This window comes from Atheta coriaria, unplaced genomic scaffold, assembly GCF_025399875.1.
Source record: "Atheta coriaria isolate IRGN ID8LTWV9N9 unplaced genomic scaffold, Caltech_Dcor_3.1 hic_scaffold_3_pilon, whole genome shotgun sequence".
Classification (NCBI taxonomy): domain Eukaryota; kingdom Metazoa; phylum Arthropoda; class Insecta; order Coleoptera; family Staphylinidae; genus Dalotia; species Dalotia coriaria.
The window spans coordinates 7,110,176-7,126,861 of NW_027045445.1; the positions used below are offsets into that span (position 1 = coordinate 7,110,176).

The 16,686-nt window shown below is 34.5% G+C and overlaps 4 protein-coding genes and 2 long non-coding RNA genes across 8 annotated transcripts; 4 read left to right on the forward strand and 2 right to left on the reverse strand.

Moving 5' to 3' along the window:
- Nucleotides 1-1,480: 1,480 nt before the first annotated feature.
- LOC135803527 (23 kDa integral membrane protein-like) lies at nucleotides 1,481-3,421 on the forward strand. Of its 3 annotated transcripts, none has more exons than XR_010550823.1 (6): nucleotides 1,481-1,893; nucleotides 1,957-2,148; nucleotides 2,205-2,369; nucleotides 2,429-2,568; nucleotides 2,668-2,865; nucleotides 3,106-3,421. XR_010550823.1 is itself a non-coding variant. In XM_065317175.1 (4 exons), the coding sequence occupies exons 1-4, from the start codon at nucleotides 1,828-1,830 to the stop codon at nucleotides 2,438-2,440; spliced, it is 435 nt and encodes a 144-aa protein (XP_065173247.1). In that variant the 5' UTR covers nucleotides 1,481-1,827; the 3' UTR covers nucleotides 2,441-2,649. The 3 variants fall into 3 exon arrangements, 1 of the variants encoding a protein (XP_065173247.1); XR_010550824.1 differs by having other exon boundaries at nucleotides 2,673-2,865; XM_065317175.1 differs by lacking the exons at nucleotides 2,668-2,865; nucleotides 3,106-3,421 and having other exon boundaries at nucleotides 2,429-2,649.
- On the reverse strand, nucleotides 1,928-9,801 carry LOC135803535 (uncharacterized). The gene is made up of 4 exons (XR_010550830.1): nucleotides 9,787-9,801; nucleotides 5,288-9,720; nucleotides 2,227-2,442; nucleotides 1,928-2,160 (listed from the first exon to the last, which is right to left on the reverse strand). It is a non-coding gene; the product is annotated as an uncharacterized lncRNA (long non-coding RNA).
- Nucleotides 5,611-8,374, forward strand: LOC135803526 (CD151 antigen-like). The gene is given in 5 exon segments (XM_065317174.1): nucleotides 5,611-5,753; nucleotides 7,471-7,634; nucleotides 7,636-7,660; nucleotides 7,725-7,907; nucleotides 7,971-8,374. Coding segments are annotated over 5 exon segments (702 nt in total). The 5' UTR covers nucleotides 5,611-5,693; the 3' UTR covers nucleotides 8,241-8,374.
- Nucleotides 9,802-11,905: 2,104 nt separating the features above from the next.
- Nucleotides 11,906-13,063, reverse strand: LOC135803534 (uncharacterized). The gene is made up of 3 exons (XR_010550829.1): nucleotides 12,703-13,063; nucleotides 12,416-12,653; nucleotides 11,906-12,358 (listed from the first exon to the last, which is right to left on the reverse strand). It is a non-coding gene; the product is annotated as an uncharacterized lncRNA (long non-coding RNA).
- A 1,392-nt stretch (nucleotides 13,064-14,455) lies between these two features.
- Nucleotides 14,456-15,099, forward strand: LOC135803528 (uncharacterized). The gene is made up of 2 exons (XM_065317176.1): nucleotides 14,456-14,603; nucleotides 14,662-15,099. Exons 1-2 carry the CDS (start codon nucleotides 14,565-14,567, stop codon nucleotides 15,040-15,042), a joined length of 420 nt encoding a protein of 139 aa, XP_065173248.1. The 5' UTR covers nucleotides 14,456-14,564; the 3' UTR covers nucleotides 15,043-15,099.
- Nucleotides 15,100-16,022: 923 nt separating this feature from the next.
- Nucleotides 16,023-16,653, forward strand: LOC135803529 (uncharacterized). Its single transcript, XM_065317177.1, has 2 exons — nucleotides 16,023-16,174; nucleotides 16,233-16,653. The coding sequence occupies exons 1-2, from the start codon at nucleotides 16,136-16,138 to the stop codon at nucleotides 16,608-16,610; spliced, it is 417 nt and encodes a 138-aa protein (XP_065173249.1). The 5' UTR covers nucleotides 16,023-16,135; the 3' UTR covers nucleotides 16,611-16,653.
- The last annotated feature ends 33 nt before the right edge of the window (nucleotides 16,654-16,686 follow it).

Consider the following 16,686-nt stretch of genomic DNA (forward strand, 5'->3'; position numbering starts at 1 on the left):
TAAGATTTAAAATTTCATCTCTCAGACTTCCGTTTTAACTATCTTATATGATAGAAAATAGTGCGTAGATTAAGACGCTGCGATCAGATCTTAATTATCTCTTTTAGTTTACGAGATATTCGCGATTGAATAAAATGGGCAAAAATTGCAAAATGTCACTTTTTAGCACTTTTAGTCGCGTTTTTCGACCTTTTACTGTAGGAAATATAATTATTTTATACTTTTGTCTGATAGAGAATCTTCCAATCTTTCATAATCAACAATTCGTTAGTAGCTATCTCTTTTAGTTTAAGAGATATGAATTTTTGAAAATCGTCGAAAAAAAGTATCAAGCACCCCCCCTTGGCAATTTTTTTCTTAAGATTTAAAATTTCATCTCTCAGACTTCCGTTTTAACTATCTTATATGATAGAAAATAGTGCGTAGATTAAGACGCTGCGATCAGATCTTAATTATCTCTTTTAGTTTACGAGATATTCGCGATTGAATAAAATGGGCAAAAATTGCAAAATGTCACTTTTTAGCACTTTTAGTCGCGTTTTTCGACCTTTTACTGTAGGAAATATAATTATTTTATACTTTTGTCTGATAGAGAATCTTCCAATCTTTCATAATCAACAATTCGTTAGTAGCTATCTCTTTTAGTTTAAGAGATATGAATTTTTGAAAATCGTCGAAAAAAAGTATCAAGCACCCCCCCTTGGCAATTTTTTTCTTAAGATTTAAAATTTCATCTCTCAGACTTCCGTTTTAACTATCTTATATGATAGAAAATAGTGCGTAGATTAAGACGCTGCGATCAGATCTTAATTATCTCTTTTAGTTTACGAGATATTCGCGATTGAATAAAATGGGCAAAAATTGCAAAATGTCACTTTTTAGCACTTTTAGTCGCGTTTTTCGACCTTTTACTGTAGGAAATATAATTATTTTATACTTTTGTCTGATAGAGAATCTTCCAATCTTTCATAATCAACAATTCGTTAGTAGCTATCTCTTTTAGTTTAAGAGATATGAATTTTTGAAAATCGTCGAAAAAAAGTATCAAGCACCCCCCCTTGGCAATTTTTTTCTTAAGATTTAAAATTTCAACTCTCAGATTTCCGTTTTAACTATCCTATCTGATAGAGTATAGTCCATAGATTAAGACGCTGCGATCAGATCTTAAATATCTCTTTTAGTTTACGAGATATTTGCGATTGAATAAAATGATAAAAGTTTAAATTACACAACGCATATGTTAAAATTTGTTGATTCTGTCGTCTGACAAGAGATGTCGCGATGAGTACCTCTGGAATCAATTAAGATCATGGCCGAAATACGATTTCGGTCGTAAAAATACAGAAAGACGCGAAAACTCTCTAAAAGAATGGCTGAATAAAATTGATAATAGATACTTTTCTATTTGGTATCACCTTCTCTCAGATAAATGATTGAAAACGCCAGAGTGCAGCTTGTTGGCGTTTGTTGTAGATAACAACATGCGTCGGTTGGTTAAACATTCACTTAATAAAATCATGATTATCCATTATTAAAAAACACTCTTATCTTATCATCAGCGCAGTGATGCCTTGTTGAACTAAATCAGGTTATTTTATTCTCTGCGCAAAACAAAGTAATTTCCCATCGCAGAAGCCATCAACAAGCGAGTAGTTTACAAAGTTCAAAAAATTGACATACAACATTACAGTAAATACACAAAGTTAATAATTATATCTAAAATATTGCAATATTTAAGATTATTTTGTGATATACCAATGTGATTGATAAAGTTATCACAAATGCTTAATTACTTAAAACTTAATTAATTTGTTAATAATTAAAAATATGAAGATTCCGGTCAACGAAAATGTTCTGCAAGCATTGCTAATTGCACTTAATTTTATTTTTGCTGTAAGTAAACATAATTAAGAATAAAATAAATAAATTTACTTAAACCTGAATTTAATTTTTTAGTTATTGAGTGCTTCTCTTGTTGGCCTGGGCATTGTATACATTGACGACCTTTCCCTGATAGAAATCTACGTGACTAAAGTTAGTTTCTTAAAGTTACCAATCGTTCTGATCATTTTAGGAGCCCTAAGTTTCATTTCTTCAATGGTCGGCTGTTGTATTGTACGCAACTGTAATGTGACATTCCTCCGAATTGTACGTAGGCAACTTTATCATCATGAAAATTAGATTTAAAATTAATTTACTTTTAGTATTTAATATTTCTGGGTTTACTTCTGATTGCTGAGTTAACAATCGGCTGCATGGCGTTTATGAATGGTACTGAGCCTTCCACTACGAGCACGCGCATGAAAATGACACAATTGTTAGACCATGACGCAAAAACGCGTGACCGTTTTTATATTCTGGAACAGCATGTGAGTATTGCTGCAATCGATTGGTGATTCATTTTTGATGTTTTGTGGATGTTTTGCAGCGATTATCGTAGATCTACAAGTACAAACACACAACACTCAATCCCCAAAACAGAATATCAAGCTGTGTAAACACGGAGATATCAACATTCAACATTGCCATATTTTTATATACAGATAAACAATTTAAACACATAATGCGGTAACTTTTGATTTTAAATTCTGTGACACAACACTGATATAAAGCATGTTATTAGATGAATTAATACAGATTCCTACTTTACCTTTTGTATTATTCTAGTTTAGTTGCTGTGGAATTAACAGCGTCAACGATTATAAAGACGACGCATTGGTTTTACACAATGAAACTCTGTGTCATCGCATTTTTTATAGTCCCAGCATGCAGGAGCTGAACGGATGCGCGGTCACAGTAGTGCTCAACATAAAACGCATCTCGTTTGAAATTGGAGGCTGTATGATTGTATATTCATTTCTACAGGTAATGATTGTGTTAATATGGTTGCATACCTTGCAATTCCTAGAGTAGTAGACAATTACATTAAATTCTAAGAAATGAATTTATTGACAGCTGTCATGTCATAATAAATTAAATGATGAAATAACAGTTGTTTGGCGATATTGTACATGGCAATTTATCGTGTAAACATTTCGTTACCTTTGTTTGCTAGCTTTTTAGTGAGTGTTTGTTTGTTTAGTAAATATTTATCTTTTTTCGTAGATTATCGATATCGCATGTTTGGTTATGATACTGATGCAGATGTGAATTGAACATCTAATGGTATAATGGAACATTTAATAAGTATAAATATACATACATATTATGCAATGTTTAATTTTTATGATTGAAGAAGAAAAATGTAGGAAAACGATGAAATAAAGTTACGAATTCTCAGAGAAATTAAAATTTGCGTGCGCGCCATCTGGTGGACATACAGTAAGCATCGTCAGTAACTAAATTACGAAAATATAATTCAACTAGTTGTTGCCCGCGACTTCGTTCCGGCAGTGTTTAATAAAAATGTAATTCGTTTTTACTCTTTTGTTCTAGACATACTCGTAGTAAGAGTCAATTCTATCAATAAGATTAGCAATTTTAATTTAAAGAAATAATGCATATAAAGTATAGTCAATAATGCACTTCAGCGCGCCATCTCGAATTCAACTATTTAACTATAACTATGATTGAATCTCAATGTCAAATTTTATTCTATAGAAAAGAGCTGTTTTGAGGCATTTCCCGGCAATTATTCGAATTTTTCTCACCTTTTAAACCTTCCCTAGACCTCCACGAATAATTCAAGACCAAGATAAGATAAATCCGTTCAGCCGTTCTCGAGTTTTAGCGAGACTAACGAACAGCAATTAATTTATATATATTTAGATGACGATGATATGATAATAAAATTTATGAGAAAACAAATGATATAAATTCAATTAATATGAATCACAGCAACATTTCCGTCTAGTAATTTACACATTTTAAACTTAAAAGAGTGACTAATATTGTTTGTGCGTTTTGGGTGCTGGTGCGCCATGTGTAGTGACGACATTGTTATGATTCTAGATAATATTCATATGTGTACATACATATTTCTAATGAATGCATATATTTCATTACGAAACTGCGTTATCTATGGCAGTTGTTTGGTTGATAAAAAATGTTCACAATGTACACAATGTATTTCCGATTGCAAATTAGATTTGGGAATTCCAAAACAGTTTCCAGCACAAACACCTATTTCTATTATCAGAATTAGTGGTAAATGTGTCTGACGATGACTGAATCTCGTGTCCCTGAAATAATTTCATGGTGAATTGGTTAATTTTATTGCTTAACACACTTTAAGAATGCTATTCTTGGCTGGAATCAAAATAACCTTGAAGCGCCCTCTATGGTTGTACCCAGTTAGATGTATACAAGTATATAAAATTTAGGTTAGGCCCACTGTTCACGTAGGTGTCACCTGTCAAATGACGATATACGTCACACGTCAAAAGCAAAACAACAAAACATTACAGTTTCCTTTTATCTTATATCGCAAAAAAGGAATTTGGTTATTATTTTGAACAATATTTACTGCCAATGTCAATTTTTCCAATTTTCAAAATAAACTGCCATGATAAACATCATCACAATTTCTTATTGAGACAAATTTTTATTACAAAATTCATTCTCTGAAATATTTAATCCGTTGGGATATTTATTGTTGAGTTATTTTCACCGTTATCAATAAATGACTAACTGGCACTTTCAACAAGTTGACAGCTACTACTTGAGTTTTATATGTCATTGGTAAAGAATTCGTGAATAACAATAATTAAATGTAATACAATTGAATTGAGAAAAACCCATATCCACATTAATTCCAGTATAGACTGATTATCGATCACATAAGTAGGAAGGTGACTCACGCCACTTCAATAATCCATAACATCATAATCCTAACAATTTACGAACGCGTTTCAATGCTACACGTATAAAAATTATTCGGTTTAATAAATTCTCGTAATGTCATTATTTTGAAAGAAAAATGACACATGACAGGTCAAAACATATTTAATTTTTTTAAATTTTTTAAATTTTTTCATGTTTCCCACGCAGCTTCGTTGCTTATACTTTAGAAAATCTATTTTTATAAAAATTACATCATTTTTTAAATTGAGCTATTTCAGGCTAGGAACAAAACTAATGCATAATAAGCTGATTTGTCAGTATAATCAAATTTTGACATGTTATTTTCGACAAATTCCACATCAATAATTTAATTTCTGTTATCTTATTACTTCCACTCGAAAGCCTTCCAAACCAGCACAAATGATGCGTCAACGCACGCGTAACAAGACTCAAAATTAAATTTATTACTTATACTGTGTGCGCATGATCAACAAGCTCAACTTACATCGCATATGAAAAAAACCTAGAGTGCTGATATGAGTTTTGCACTCGGTACGCTGCGCAATGTTGATACTCCATATCAGGAATAAATACTCTCATGGCTCATGGCGACGTTCAAGTATTCCGAGCAGTTCAACGCAACTTGTTGAAACCAGCGAATGTACACTGTGTTGATCACCGCTGCTGTTCACCTGCCTCCCTCCCATTGAGTTTTTACGTGTTACACACTGTTTGTGCCACGGTTGCCAGTTTGTGTCTATCGGTGGGTGTTGTGCTAGCAGTGTACGCGTCAACAAGTATAGAACATTTCTCGCAACAAAAGCGGGACAAAAGTGCGGTCTACATCGTTTAGGTTTCTAAAAATTGGATTACTTGTTTTGTCTAGCCAGTGAAACAAATATACATACAAGATGGGTTGCGCAAGTGGAATCGTTAAATACTTAGTGTTCTTATTCAATCTCGTCTTTGCCGTAAGTAAAAACATCAAAACATTTTTAATAAAGGTTATTTAATTCATTGTAAAATACTGTGTACTTCGTGGTTTTATATATATAGGTGCACGTGATTTAATTATTGCGCAATTGCAGCTGAACAAACAGGTCGGAACCGGTTCAAATTGTGAATTGAAATAAAAAATGATAACATTTATTGTATCAGGTTATTTGGTTCGTGTGATATTATGTGTAAATATTAATTACGTGAAATATTGATTATTTTTCACATTATGGTTTGTGTAATTTTTGACAATTGACAATTGGTTTTAAAGAGTATACGGGTATTCGTGGCAAAACGACTAACTTGAGTTATATGTTTGTATCTAACTGTTCCGGACAACCTAGAATCAACACAGGCTCTGTACTTTAATAAAAAGAAAGCCGCATTTATCAATTCAGCACCTTTTTCATTCTTTTTTTTATTGAATACGTAAGCCATTTTGAGTCTGAACAAGATAAAACTTAATTAAGTGACTTATTGCGCATGTCATGAAAGTTGCCATCTTATCATTTATTAAATTCTCGTTTTCACAATTTACTGAGTAATAAACACAGTGTCATTATGCAAAGCCATCATCTATATCACTCCACATCCAGCACAAACACACTTGCATCCCAAGGTTGAACTAAAATGCTTGTATTAATAAACTATGCCCACACATAATATTTACCTACTACAGCGCCATCTGTTATACTTTGATTTAAGTTCCTCGCAAATTCAATTCATCACTGCAAGTATTGTTTTTTTCAATATGAATTAAGTTATTCTATAATCAACAATTAATCTTCATAATTCTTTTATATACAGTATGACGCATAGAATTAATTGGTTTTACAGCGTGTTGTTTACTGACGTGATATAATAAATTGTCAACAGGTGCGGTGCGGTAAAGATAACATTAAGGAAAGTCCCAGTATAACTGATAAAAATATCCACATACGCTGACGTTAAAGAGGTGCTCATCCTTATTTACTCTACAAACTAATGAGCACTAAATGAGACAGTAAACAGTACATTGTAATGCAATTACCTTTTGTCACTTTGCAATGTTCGGATACTCGTACAACACAAATACAATGCGTTGGTTACTTTCAAATTGTTTTACGTCTTACATAAGTAAGTTATTTACAAAAGGTAGAACTAATCACCTTGCCTGCACGCCGGTGATGAATAAAATCGAAAAACCTTGGCTCCAAGAATTATAAATTCACGTCAATCAACATTACTCCCTAGTTAGTTTAAGCGTATGACTAACACCGGATATTATACATACACATATGTACGCTATTTCAATACCTACACACTTCCTACCTTGAAAATTTAAAATGTTGCAACACATTTACAAATGTAGATGAATTTTTGTATGTGCGAAAAGTGGGCAACCCGTGTTACACTTTACATTGCTTTTTTAATGAAATTAAGTTTTATATTTGTCTGAGACATTTTTAATAGACCAATAGTCTTCAAATGCTTTCTTAATTTAGTAATTCAATAAAAAAAACTCAGAATTGACCGACTAACCTGATTTATATACAAATTCTTACTCCTAAAACTAGACTAAAACCGAAAGTTTGCTCGAAATCATCTAATTTCACTGCGCAGTGGATGCCATGATGTGTGTGTTGCCTATTTTATACAAGAAAAATTAAAATAAGTATTTTTACACATTTTAATTGTTTTTTTCTTTTTCAGCTTGCTGGGCTGGCGATGTTGGCTGTTGGTATCCTGTACCAACTGGAATTGAACGACATCACAAACGCAATCGATGATAGAACCTACGCATTAGCACCGACCTTTGTAATCGTCGTCGGTACTATTGTATTCGTTATCTCATTTTTCGGATGCTGTGGCGCCATCAGAGAGCACATGCATGTTAACTACCGTAAGTTTAAATTAAAACTAATATCTATCAATACCAATGATTTAAATATTGTTTTTGTTCACAGTACGGTGTGATACTCCTCGCCATCTTCATCCTACAAATAGCATTGGGCGTGTTTGCTTTCCTGCAGGTAAAAGAAAGCGATGGAAGCTTCAAAAAGGAAATCTACAAGGCAATGGACAAAGCCTACGCAAAGTACGGCCGTGATAAAACCACCACAGACGCTATCGATTCCATGCAACAAGTTGTAAGTATTCTTTACAACGATATAAAAAAACATATCACTCAAACAATAATTTTTTGCCAATAGCTTAAATGCTGCGGGAATAACGGCCCCGGAGACTTTACGCAACTGCCATCCAGTTGCTGTGAAGGTAAACCGCAGTCATGCCACCAAGCAGATCGGTCCTTCTTCGACGATGCTTGCAACAAGAAATTATACCGATCACTGAAGGACAACGTTGAAATCCTTGGCTACGTTGCAATTGGCCTCTGCGCTACTGAGTTGATCGCCGCCATCTTTTCCTTCTGTCTGAGCAGCTCAATTCGCAATGAGAGAAGGCGCGGCCATTATGCGTAATCCCATTTAATGAAACATATTTATATTACGAGTATAATGTTTAATGTGTATTTTTTTACTTACCCAAAGTAGACAGCGTATGACCGAAATAATAAAATACATGTTATTATCGTGGACAATTTCCAATAACAAAATGATATATTTTAATATCTCAACACAATCAGTTACAATTTGAAGCAGGGTTATCTTTGCCGGGAATGAACGGCGTGCCGTAACGAATCTCGCACTCGACCGGAACGCAACACTGCACAGGCACGTAGTACTCCATCGGAACGTAGCACTGCGTCGGCGCGAAATACGAATACTTTATGCCTTCGGAACAAGGACAGCAAATCATTCCATCCTTTGATATGCATTGTGCATTTCTAGGTCCCAGTACGACTGCGTCAAGTCTCCTCTTGTGTCCGCTCACACATTCGTTATTCGCACCATTCGTGCTGTCTTCATTCAGCGTGGCGGGTGCGTTCTGGTTGCCATTCTGCTTGGTGTTCAACTGGTTGTCAATAGTCGCGTTGGAATTCATTTTTGAAAAATATTTTTTAACACTGAGAATTTAGTGGATCTCAAACTGATTCTGATATTTGATTGATATTAAAAAATTAATATTGATTGTCAAATTACGTTGCCATGGATACAGATAACAAAGTAAGTAAACTAGATTTAATAAACAAATAATTTCTGATTATGTATTTGATAATAACACGCGAAACAAACGTTTAATATGCATTTTTCTTTAATAAAATCAGTTTCGGCAACAATGCGTAAATATATATATTGCAGGTGTAGAATTAAAAGATGTGTACATTCTTAGTGCTCGCCGTTAGCAACACGGCCCGCCCGTACAACAACCATTACTGCAACAATATGGATACCCGGAGCATGGATAGCCGGTTGAGAATTGTTTGCCGAAACTGTAGGTGTAGGTGATCGGTGTCGCCGTCGGAATGGGGGCGTAGTAGGAGACGGGCACATAAGCACAGGATGGAAGGCAGTAGGTGTACGAGTAAGCGCCGCAGCACGACATGTTTATGCCGAATGGATGGAGTACCTCGTCGAGGGGGCTGTTTTATGGTTCTCTCAGCTTCCGGTTCTGCTGCTGGACCGTTGCGCTTCGGTATTCGGCGACGTCGTCGATTCCTCTTTTGACTTTTGTGGTCGTGTCGGCTCGTTGTCGGCTTCTCAGGTGTGGGTCTTTATATTGAGATTTTTCGGAATCGATGTGCCGAAATGATCACTGAAATTTTGATAATTGACGCAGCAAAAAATTGCTACACTTACTGCCACTTGGATCTATGCATATTTATGTTTGATTTTGAAATAATTGTTTTCCTCCGTTTCGCAGCTACCCATATCACAAACTGTATTATATTTTGAGGCAATTGTTTCGGACTTTGATTGACGCCATCTTTGAATTTGAATTTTGAAACAAGCACGCAGCGGGACAAATGTGGAACGTCAGTGCTGCCAGATTCATTTATTTCTATTAATATTTTAAACAATATTTAATTCATTTTTTATTCCATTCAGACTAGGTGCAGGTTTTTACCATTAAAAATCATCTTAGGTACTCGACGGTTATAATACATGCATACGGAAAAAGATAGTACCATTTTGGTGGCCCTGTCAACCAGCTGTCATTAAAGCGGATAAACGCTTACTTGATTTTAATGCGACAAACAGGCTTTGACATTCATTTTATTTGTTTGTTTATAAATATATCAAGACCTAATATAAATTAAAAGATGCGGGATTGTTTTTTTTCCAAGATTTTGTGGTCTGTAAATGGTTTGACTGAAATGCGACAGCAGCGCCACCAAAAAATATTTTTTGACAATATAAGAACTAAAAAACGGCTACACGCATTCAATGAAAAATTAATTTCAACAGCAACATCTTTCTATATATATATATAAATGAATTGCTATTCGTTAGTCTCGCTAAAACTCGAGAACGGCTGAACGCATTTATCTTATCTTGGTCTTGAATTATTCGTGGAGGTCTAGGGAAGGTTTAAAAGGTGAGAAAAATTCGAATAATTGCCGGGAAAATCCTCAAAACAGCTCTTTTCTATCGAATAAAATTTGATATTGAGATTCAATCATAGTTATAGTTAAATAGTTGAATTCGAGATGGCGCGCTGAAGTGCATTATTGACTAAACTTTATATGCATAATTTCTTTAAATTAAAATTGCTAATCTTATTGATAGAATTGACTCTTACTACGAGTATGTCTAGAACAAGAGAGTAAAAACGAATTACATTTTTATTAAACACTGCCGGAACGAAGTCGCGGGCAACAGCTAGTCCCAAATAAAATAAAACGCATGTTTTCCTTGAAAAAAATAGCAAAGCCTTCTTTATTTTTTGATTATTTCATATTAATCGCCTCTTAACTGCAGATTGCACGCAGCCATTGATCCAACATGCACAAAATAAACTAATTAACAACATAAATCATGCATCTTTCAATTTAATAAATCAGCATCTTGATTATTTATTAATTGAAACATTGGATCAAAATTCAGACTAATGATTTAATGCTTTTCTTCATTAGTGCATTTTTTCAAGCTTCTTTATTTTCTTCGGTGTTTTAAGCTGCTTTCAATTACTTAGCAGCATCCAGGTGAACAACACCCACCTTGACCGCAGCACGCCGCTTGCGAATAGCAGCAGTTGCACAAGGGCGAACCAGTGACGAAGGGTCGCCCATAGCTAATGGTGCACGTGACCGGTGTCTGGGTGCTCATCGCCGAGTAGTGGTTCACCGGCACGTAGTTCATCGACGGCGCGTAGCACGTGCAGCAGTAGTCCCCGTTGTACATCTTGGTTTTATTGTGTGGCGGCACCCCTCACGGAAGGAAATGGGGAAAACACGGCGTGGGCGGGAGAGGGCACGGAAATTTTGGAAGCGCTTGCGCTTTGCGTTTGCTCTGTACGAACGACCTAGAATTACTGAACTATCGCGGGTGGACAAACAGATCATTTGTTTCACTGTATTACCATAACAACTTCAGATCACTTTGATTTTGATTTATAAGTTATTGAAGTTGTTTTAGGAAATTTATCACCATGACAACCTTAGACACTTTTAAAATTTACTTAAAAATTGCGTGGAAATGAAAAAAATGACATTTTAAACACGTATGGTTAAAGTCGTGACTAAAATACTTTAAAACACTGACAACATATAGATATCTAGCTTTAACCCTTGGCTTCGCTCGCGAATATTTAAAATAATGAAGTTGCTTCCGTACGCGTCTGTAGTCACAGAAGAAGTAACAATGAAGTAGAATGGCGGGAAGTTTAAAATGGCTGAAAGTATAGTCTATGGAAGTATAGTGTACAGTCTCCATAGTGTAGTCAATTGGATTTGATGTTGACGTAGCTGTCGGTAATACAGTGTGATAATACAGTGTGATGGTACTATAGTACTTAGGTTTGAGCTTCATTGCTGGAATGCTAGATGGCGTTAAAGTAGTCAAATAGCGAGATGCAGAGGTATTATTGGCTAAACTATTTCTTTATTTTATTTAAAAAGTAATTTTTTTTATTTAAAAAAAAGTAGCCTATAACCATTCGGGGACCACTAAGAATATGTGTACAAATTTTCATGATGATCGGTTAAGTAGTTTTTGCGTTAAAGTCTAACAAACATCAGGACTAGTAGGGATAACATTTTTATTTACGAAATTAAAATTAACATGTAAATGATCTTCCAGCACAGCTAGCGCATTCTAGTTTATCACATTGTTCTTGACCCAACGCAGGACTTGAATTAAACCTCAGAAATGATCCAATCTCACAGCGTTTGTAAGTCTGTGGACATTTACAGACCAACACCAGAGACATCTTGCGGTCAGCAGTTGATTTAAGTTTAGAACACATACAGCATCTTATCTTGGAACAAGTACACACAATTTTCTTCGCACATAATTCACACACTTTCTGGGAACATGAACAAAAATCCGATGAGATATCAAAACAGCATTGAACTTGTCGGTCGATTTTCAATTGTCTTTGCTGATCGGCTCTCTTCACCAGAATTAAACAACTTGCGAGGGGGTTTAAATGTCACTATAGTGTTCATACTCTCACCACAATTCGAACAATTAATTCCCTGATGGTAAAAATTATAATTATTATGTAATATTATATTTTTAATGAAAAAATTTACTTTTCCGTCTTCCGTTAGTAGTAATTTACGAGTAGGTTTAGGTTGTAAAAATGAAGAAGAAGCTGAATCTCCCAATGAAGATAAAGATGCAGAATCGCACGTGCTGCTGCTGTAGTATTGCGGATCACGCACCATTTCCATCAGTCGATTAATATCGCAACTCGATGCTGGGAAGTCGCGCGATTGCGGTTGACTACCACGACGTTCTTGCGGACGGTGATGCACGGCCGCTCGGAAACTGGAACAACACTTGTGGGACGACAGGTTGTGTGCACATGCAGGCTTACCTCTGCATGCCTCCCGACTTATGCAACAGGATGATTGGGAACGGGTAAGTTTCTTGCGTTTATCCGTGCTGGGTTTGGTTTGTTCTGGTAGATTTGATGGGAATTGATAGTAGTGGTATGGTAAATATTGATCACAATTGTATTGAGAGTAGCATGGAGTCGTGTTGTTGTGAGAACTACTGAGGCACGATGAGCACATCGGACAATAATTGGGTATTTGGTAATTGTAGGCCATTTTAAAATGGTGATAATTTAGTTTTGATACTTTAGGAGAAAGACGATGAATTTATTTGATTTTCCGCCGATTATCGCGGTTAATTTTGATTAAATGTCTGTTTAATGACAAAAAACAATTGATAAAATTATTTATAAAACCATAGACACTTTAGAAAATAATTTTGATGATAATTGTCATTTTAAATTTTTAGTTTACTATTTCAGTCTTTTTTTTAATAAAAATAAGTATGGCTTATTCTGATTGTGTTGATCGTCTTAGAGGTCAGACCCTCGATGGTAAGAACCCGCTTTGCCGGTGTTATTGCGAACCAAAACCAGGATATTTTGTGGTAAAGTACCCGAAAGACCAGCCAAGAATATTGTGCGAACCAAGATGTCCGCCTTTGGAGCCAAAGCCGGGTTGTTTCTGGGCGCCTCGTCCTAAGAATTTCACGATTAAAAACTACCCCTGCAAGTATTGCCCACCCAAATGTTGCACACGTCCCTGCTGCCTGCATATTAAACCGAAGGAATGCAGTTGTGTTTATGATGATCCTTGTTGCGCGGCTTGCGTTGATCATCCGCCAGGTATGGGGCCATCGAATAGATATCCACCTCCTGTTTGGTGTGGACCAATGGGACCGCGTCCATGTCGACCTTATCAGTAATCAGTCACTGAAAAATTTGCTGCTAACAAATACATGAAAATAAATGGAGTAAATATTGTTGAGTATATAATTTACTTTAATTTACTTACCGGGGCAACAACAACTTGAATAAAAGTAGAAATTGCTGGGATTGCAATCATTTATCGAGAACCAATTAAACAAATTAAGCAAAGAATGGCAGGGCAGCAGTCATTGTAGTTTTGATTTTAATAACAAACTGGCTACAAGATTAAACTTTTTCCAAAGTAAAATAAGTTAGGGTTTCTAAGTATAGGTTAGGTTAGGTTAGGTTAGGTTAGGTTAGGTTAGGTTAGGTTAGGTTACTCAATTTATCAGTTTTGAATAAAGTACAACGACTGGTATCTTATTTTTTAATGAAATTTTACTTATTTTACTTTCAAACACCTTCAATACTTGGATAGAATTTATTTCCATTTCGGAAAATTATAGCAATTATTTTGAATTATTTTTTGTTTTTTCAAGCACATAGTTTACGTATCATCTTGTGTTATTATCCAATTATTAATAATAATATGATTATAATCATATGTCAATGCAATTTTTAGTAAGTATTTCGTTAAATAACCAAATTCTTAACGTTGTTTCCATGACATGGAAACAGTAGGAGTATCATAGCACGTGGCAGATATTTGCATTCCAAACAATTGTACATGTCTTTAAAACAACATAATATCTTATTTAAGTTTATTAACTTTGGCGACATGTGGAATGCAGTTAGGTGCGTGACATATAATTTTTATAAACGCAAAAGTAGTATTTGACATGAAACAATGCCTTATCTGAAATTCTTGGATGCCCCACAAAATTAGTAATTTTTATTTTTAAATTCAAAACAGTATAATTATCAAATATTTCACTCGAGGAATGTATTCTTATAGATGGCTTACACAGTATAAAAGCAGTCAAACACTACACTTTATCATCAGTTAATTTTCAGCTCAAATAGAAAATTTCACAATGAATAAGTTTGTTGCAATTTACTTCCTCTCAGCAGTGGTAATAATTCACCTTTCATAAACTTAATAAACTTTATTTAATTATTATTAAATTTAAGGCTATGGCTGTCTACGGCCAGGAACAAAGTGCTTTCCTAGATTGTGCAACCACACAATTCAAAAGTATGTTTGTCAACATCACCTACATCGATGGCAGCAAAAAATGCGTTGAGGGCAATGAGGATCTTATAAACTTTATTGACAGCATTGAAAATAAAATCAAGGAATCGAAAGTCTTCTATGATGAGGAAGCAGATTCGGTTGAGAAATATGACACCCTTCTAAAGAACGCCGAATGTGTTTTGGAGGAAAACAATAAATTACAGTCCAAGGTTTCCGAACTGGGTGATGAGGCTACTACAAATTGCATTGCAGCTGAATTAGACAAGGCCACCACTCGTATTAATAATGCACTAGCATGCAAAGAAAAGAAGGAATAAGAATAAATTGCAATGTTGATTCTGAGCTAAATAAAGTATGAGCATTCAATCAGTAAATTTCATTCAATATCTTACATTTGCCTCCATGAAAAATTAATTTTATTGTACATCAAAGTATTAGAAACTAGCTTTAACCCGCGGCTTCACTCGCGAATATCTAAAATAATGAAGTTGCTTCCGTACGCGTCTGTAGTCACAGAAGAAGAAACAATGAAGTAGAAGTACTATAGTACTTAGGTTTGAGCTTCATTGCTGGAATGCTAGATGGCGTTAAAGTAGTCAAATAGGCAGATGCAGAGGTATTATTGGCTAAACTATTTCTTTATTTTATTTTAAAAATAATTTTTTTTATTAAATAAAAAGTAGCCTATAACCATTCGGGGACCACTAAGAATATGTGTACAAATTTTCATGATGATCGGTTAAGTAGTTTTTGCGTGAAAGTGTAACAAACATCAGGACTTTCGCATTTATAATATTAGTAGGGATGTCAGATCAATATTTTTAGGGAAAATAGAAGATATTTAAAATTGGAATTCAATTGAATGATTTATGGTACAAATTTGCATTCATCTAGTAATTTATAATTGAATGCATGTTAATTAATCAAATATTTCTTAAAAAATACAGTCAATCAAACATTTTCTATACTTGGATTGAACTTATTTCCGTTTTAGAATATAAATGATTGCAATTATATTGAATGAGTTATTTTTGTGTTTTAAAGCACATAGTTTACTTATTATCAAGTGTGATTATCCAAATATTAATATTAAAAAAATAATTATAATGATAATATATTCCATTTGATGTTACAGCAGTATTTTAATGAAGTTTACAGTAACTATTTCTGTAAATAAGCTTATTTTTAACGTTCTTTGCATGACATGGAAACAGTACCAGTGGAAAATCCTTATCTAAACTTTTTGGATGCCAAAAAATCGCGAATTTAACTTTTAAATTATAAGCGGTATAATTATAAACATTTTTTTTTCAAGGAATGTATTGATATTGATATTTGAAACAGTATAAAAGCAGTTGAAAAGCACACATCACCATCAGTTAATTTTCAGCTCTAATCGAAAATTTCACTATGAATAAGTGGGTTGCAATTTACTTCCTCTCAGCAGTGGTAATAATTCACCTTTCATAAACTTTATAAACTTTGTTTAATTCTAATTAAATTTAAGGCCATGGCTGTCAACGGCCAGGAGCAAAACGCTTTCTTAGATTGTGCAACTGGACAATTTAAGAATATCTTTGATAGCATCACCTACATTGAAGGCAGCAAGAAATGCGTCGCAGGTAATGATGATATCATCAACTTTATTAACTCCATTGAAGAGAAGATTCAGAAGACCAAAGCCTTCTACGATGAGGAAGCCGATTCAGTTGAGAAATATGATGCACTCCTGAAGGACCTCGAGGGTGTTATGGATGAAAACAAGAAATTGGAATCCAAGGTCTCCGAAATGGGTGATGAAGTTACAGCTTGTATTGCTGCTGAAGTCCAAAAGGCCACCAATCGCATTACCAATGCTTTGGCTTGCAGAGAAAAGAAGGAATAAGTTTCAATTTTGATTCTGAGCTAAATAAAGTATGAGCATTCAATTAGTGAATTTATTACCTTCCTTATGCTTCCAA

Coding starts and splice junctions, on each gene's coding strand:
- LOC135803527 (XM_065317175.1), top strand. CDS start 1,828: ATGAAGATTCCGGTCAACGAAAATGTTCTGCAAGCATTGCTAATTGCA. Junction 1,894..1,956: donor CACTTAATTTTATTTTTGCT/GTAAGTAAACAT, acceptor TTAATTTTTTAG/TTATTGAGTGCTTCTCTTGT. Junction 2,149..2,204: donor ATGTGACATTCCTCCGAATT/GTACGTAGGCAA, acceptor ATTTACTTTTAG/TATTTAATATTTCTGGGTTT.
- LOC135803528 (XM_065317176.1), top strand. CDS start 14,565: ATGAATAAGTTTGTTGCAATTTACTTCCTCTCAGCAGTG. Junction 14,604..14,661: donor TTTACTTCCTCTCAGCAGTG/GTAATAATTCAC, acceptor ATTAAATTTAAG/GCTATGGCTGTCTACGGCCA.
- LOC135803529 (XM_065317177.1), top strand. CDS start 16,136: ATGAATAAGTGGGTTGCAATTTACTTCCTCTCAGCAGTG. Junction 16,175..16,232: donor TTTACTTCCTCTCAGCAGTG/GTAATAATTCAC, acceptor ATTAAATTTAAG/GCCATGGCTGTCAACGGCCA.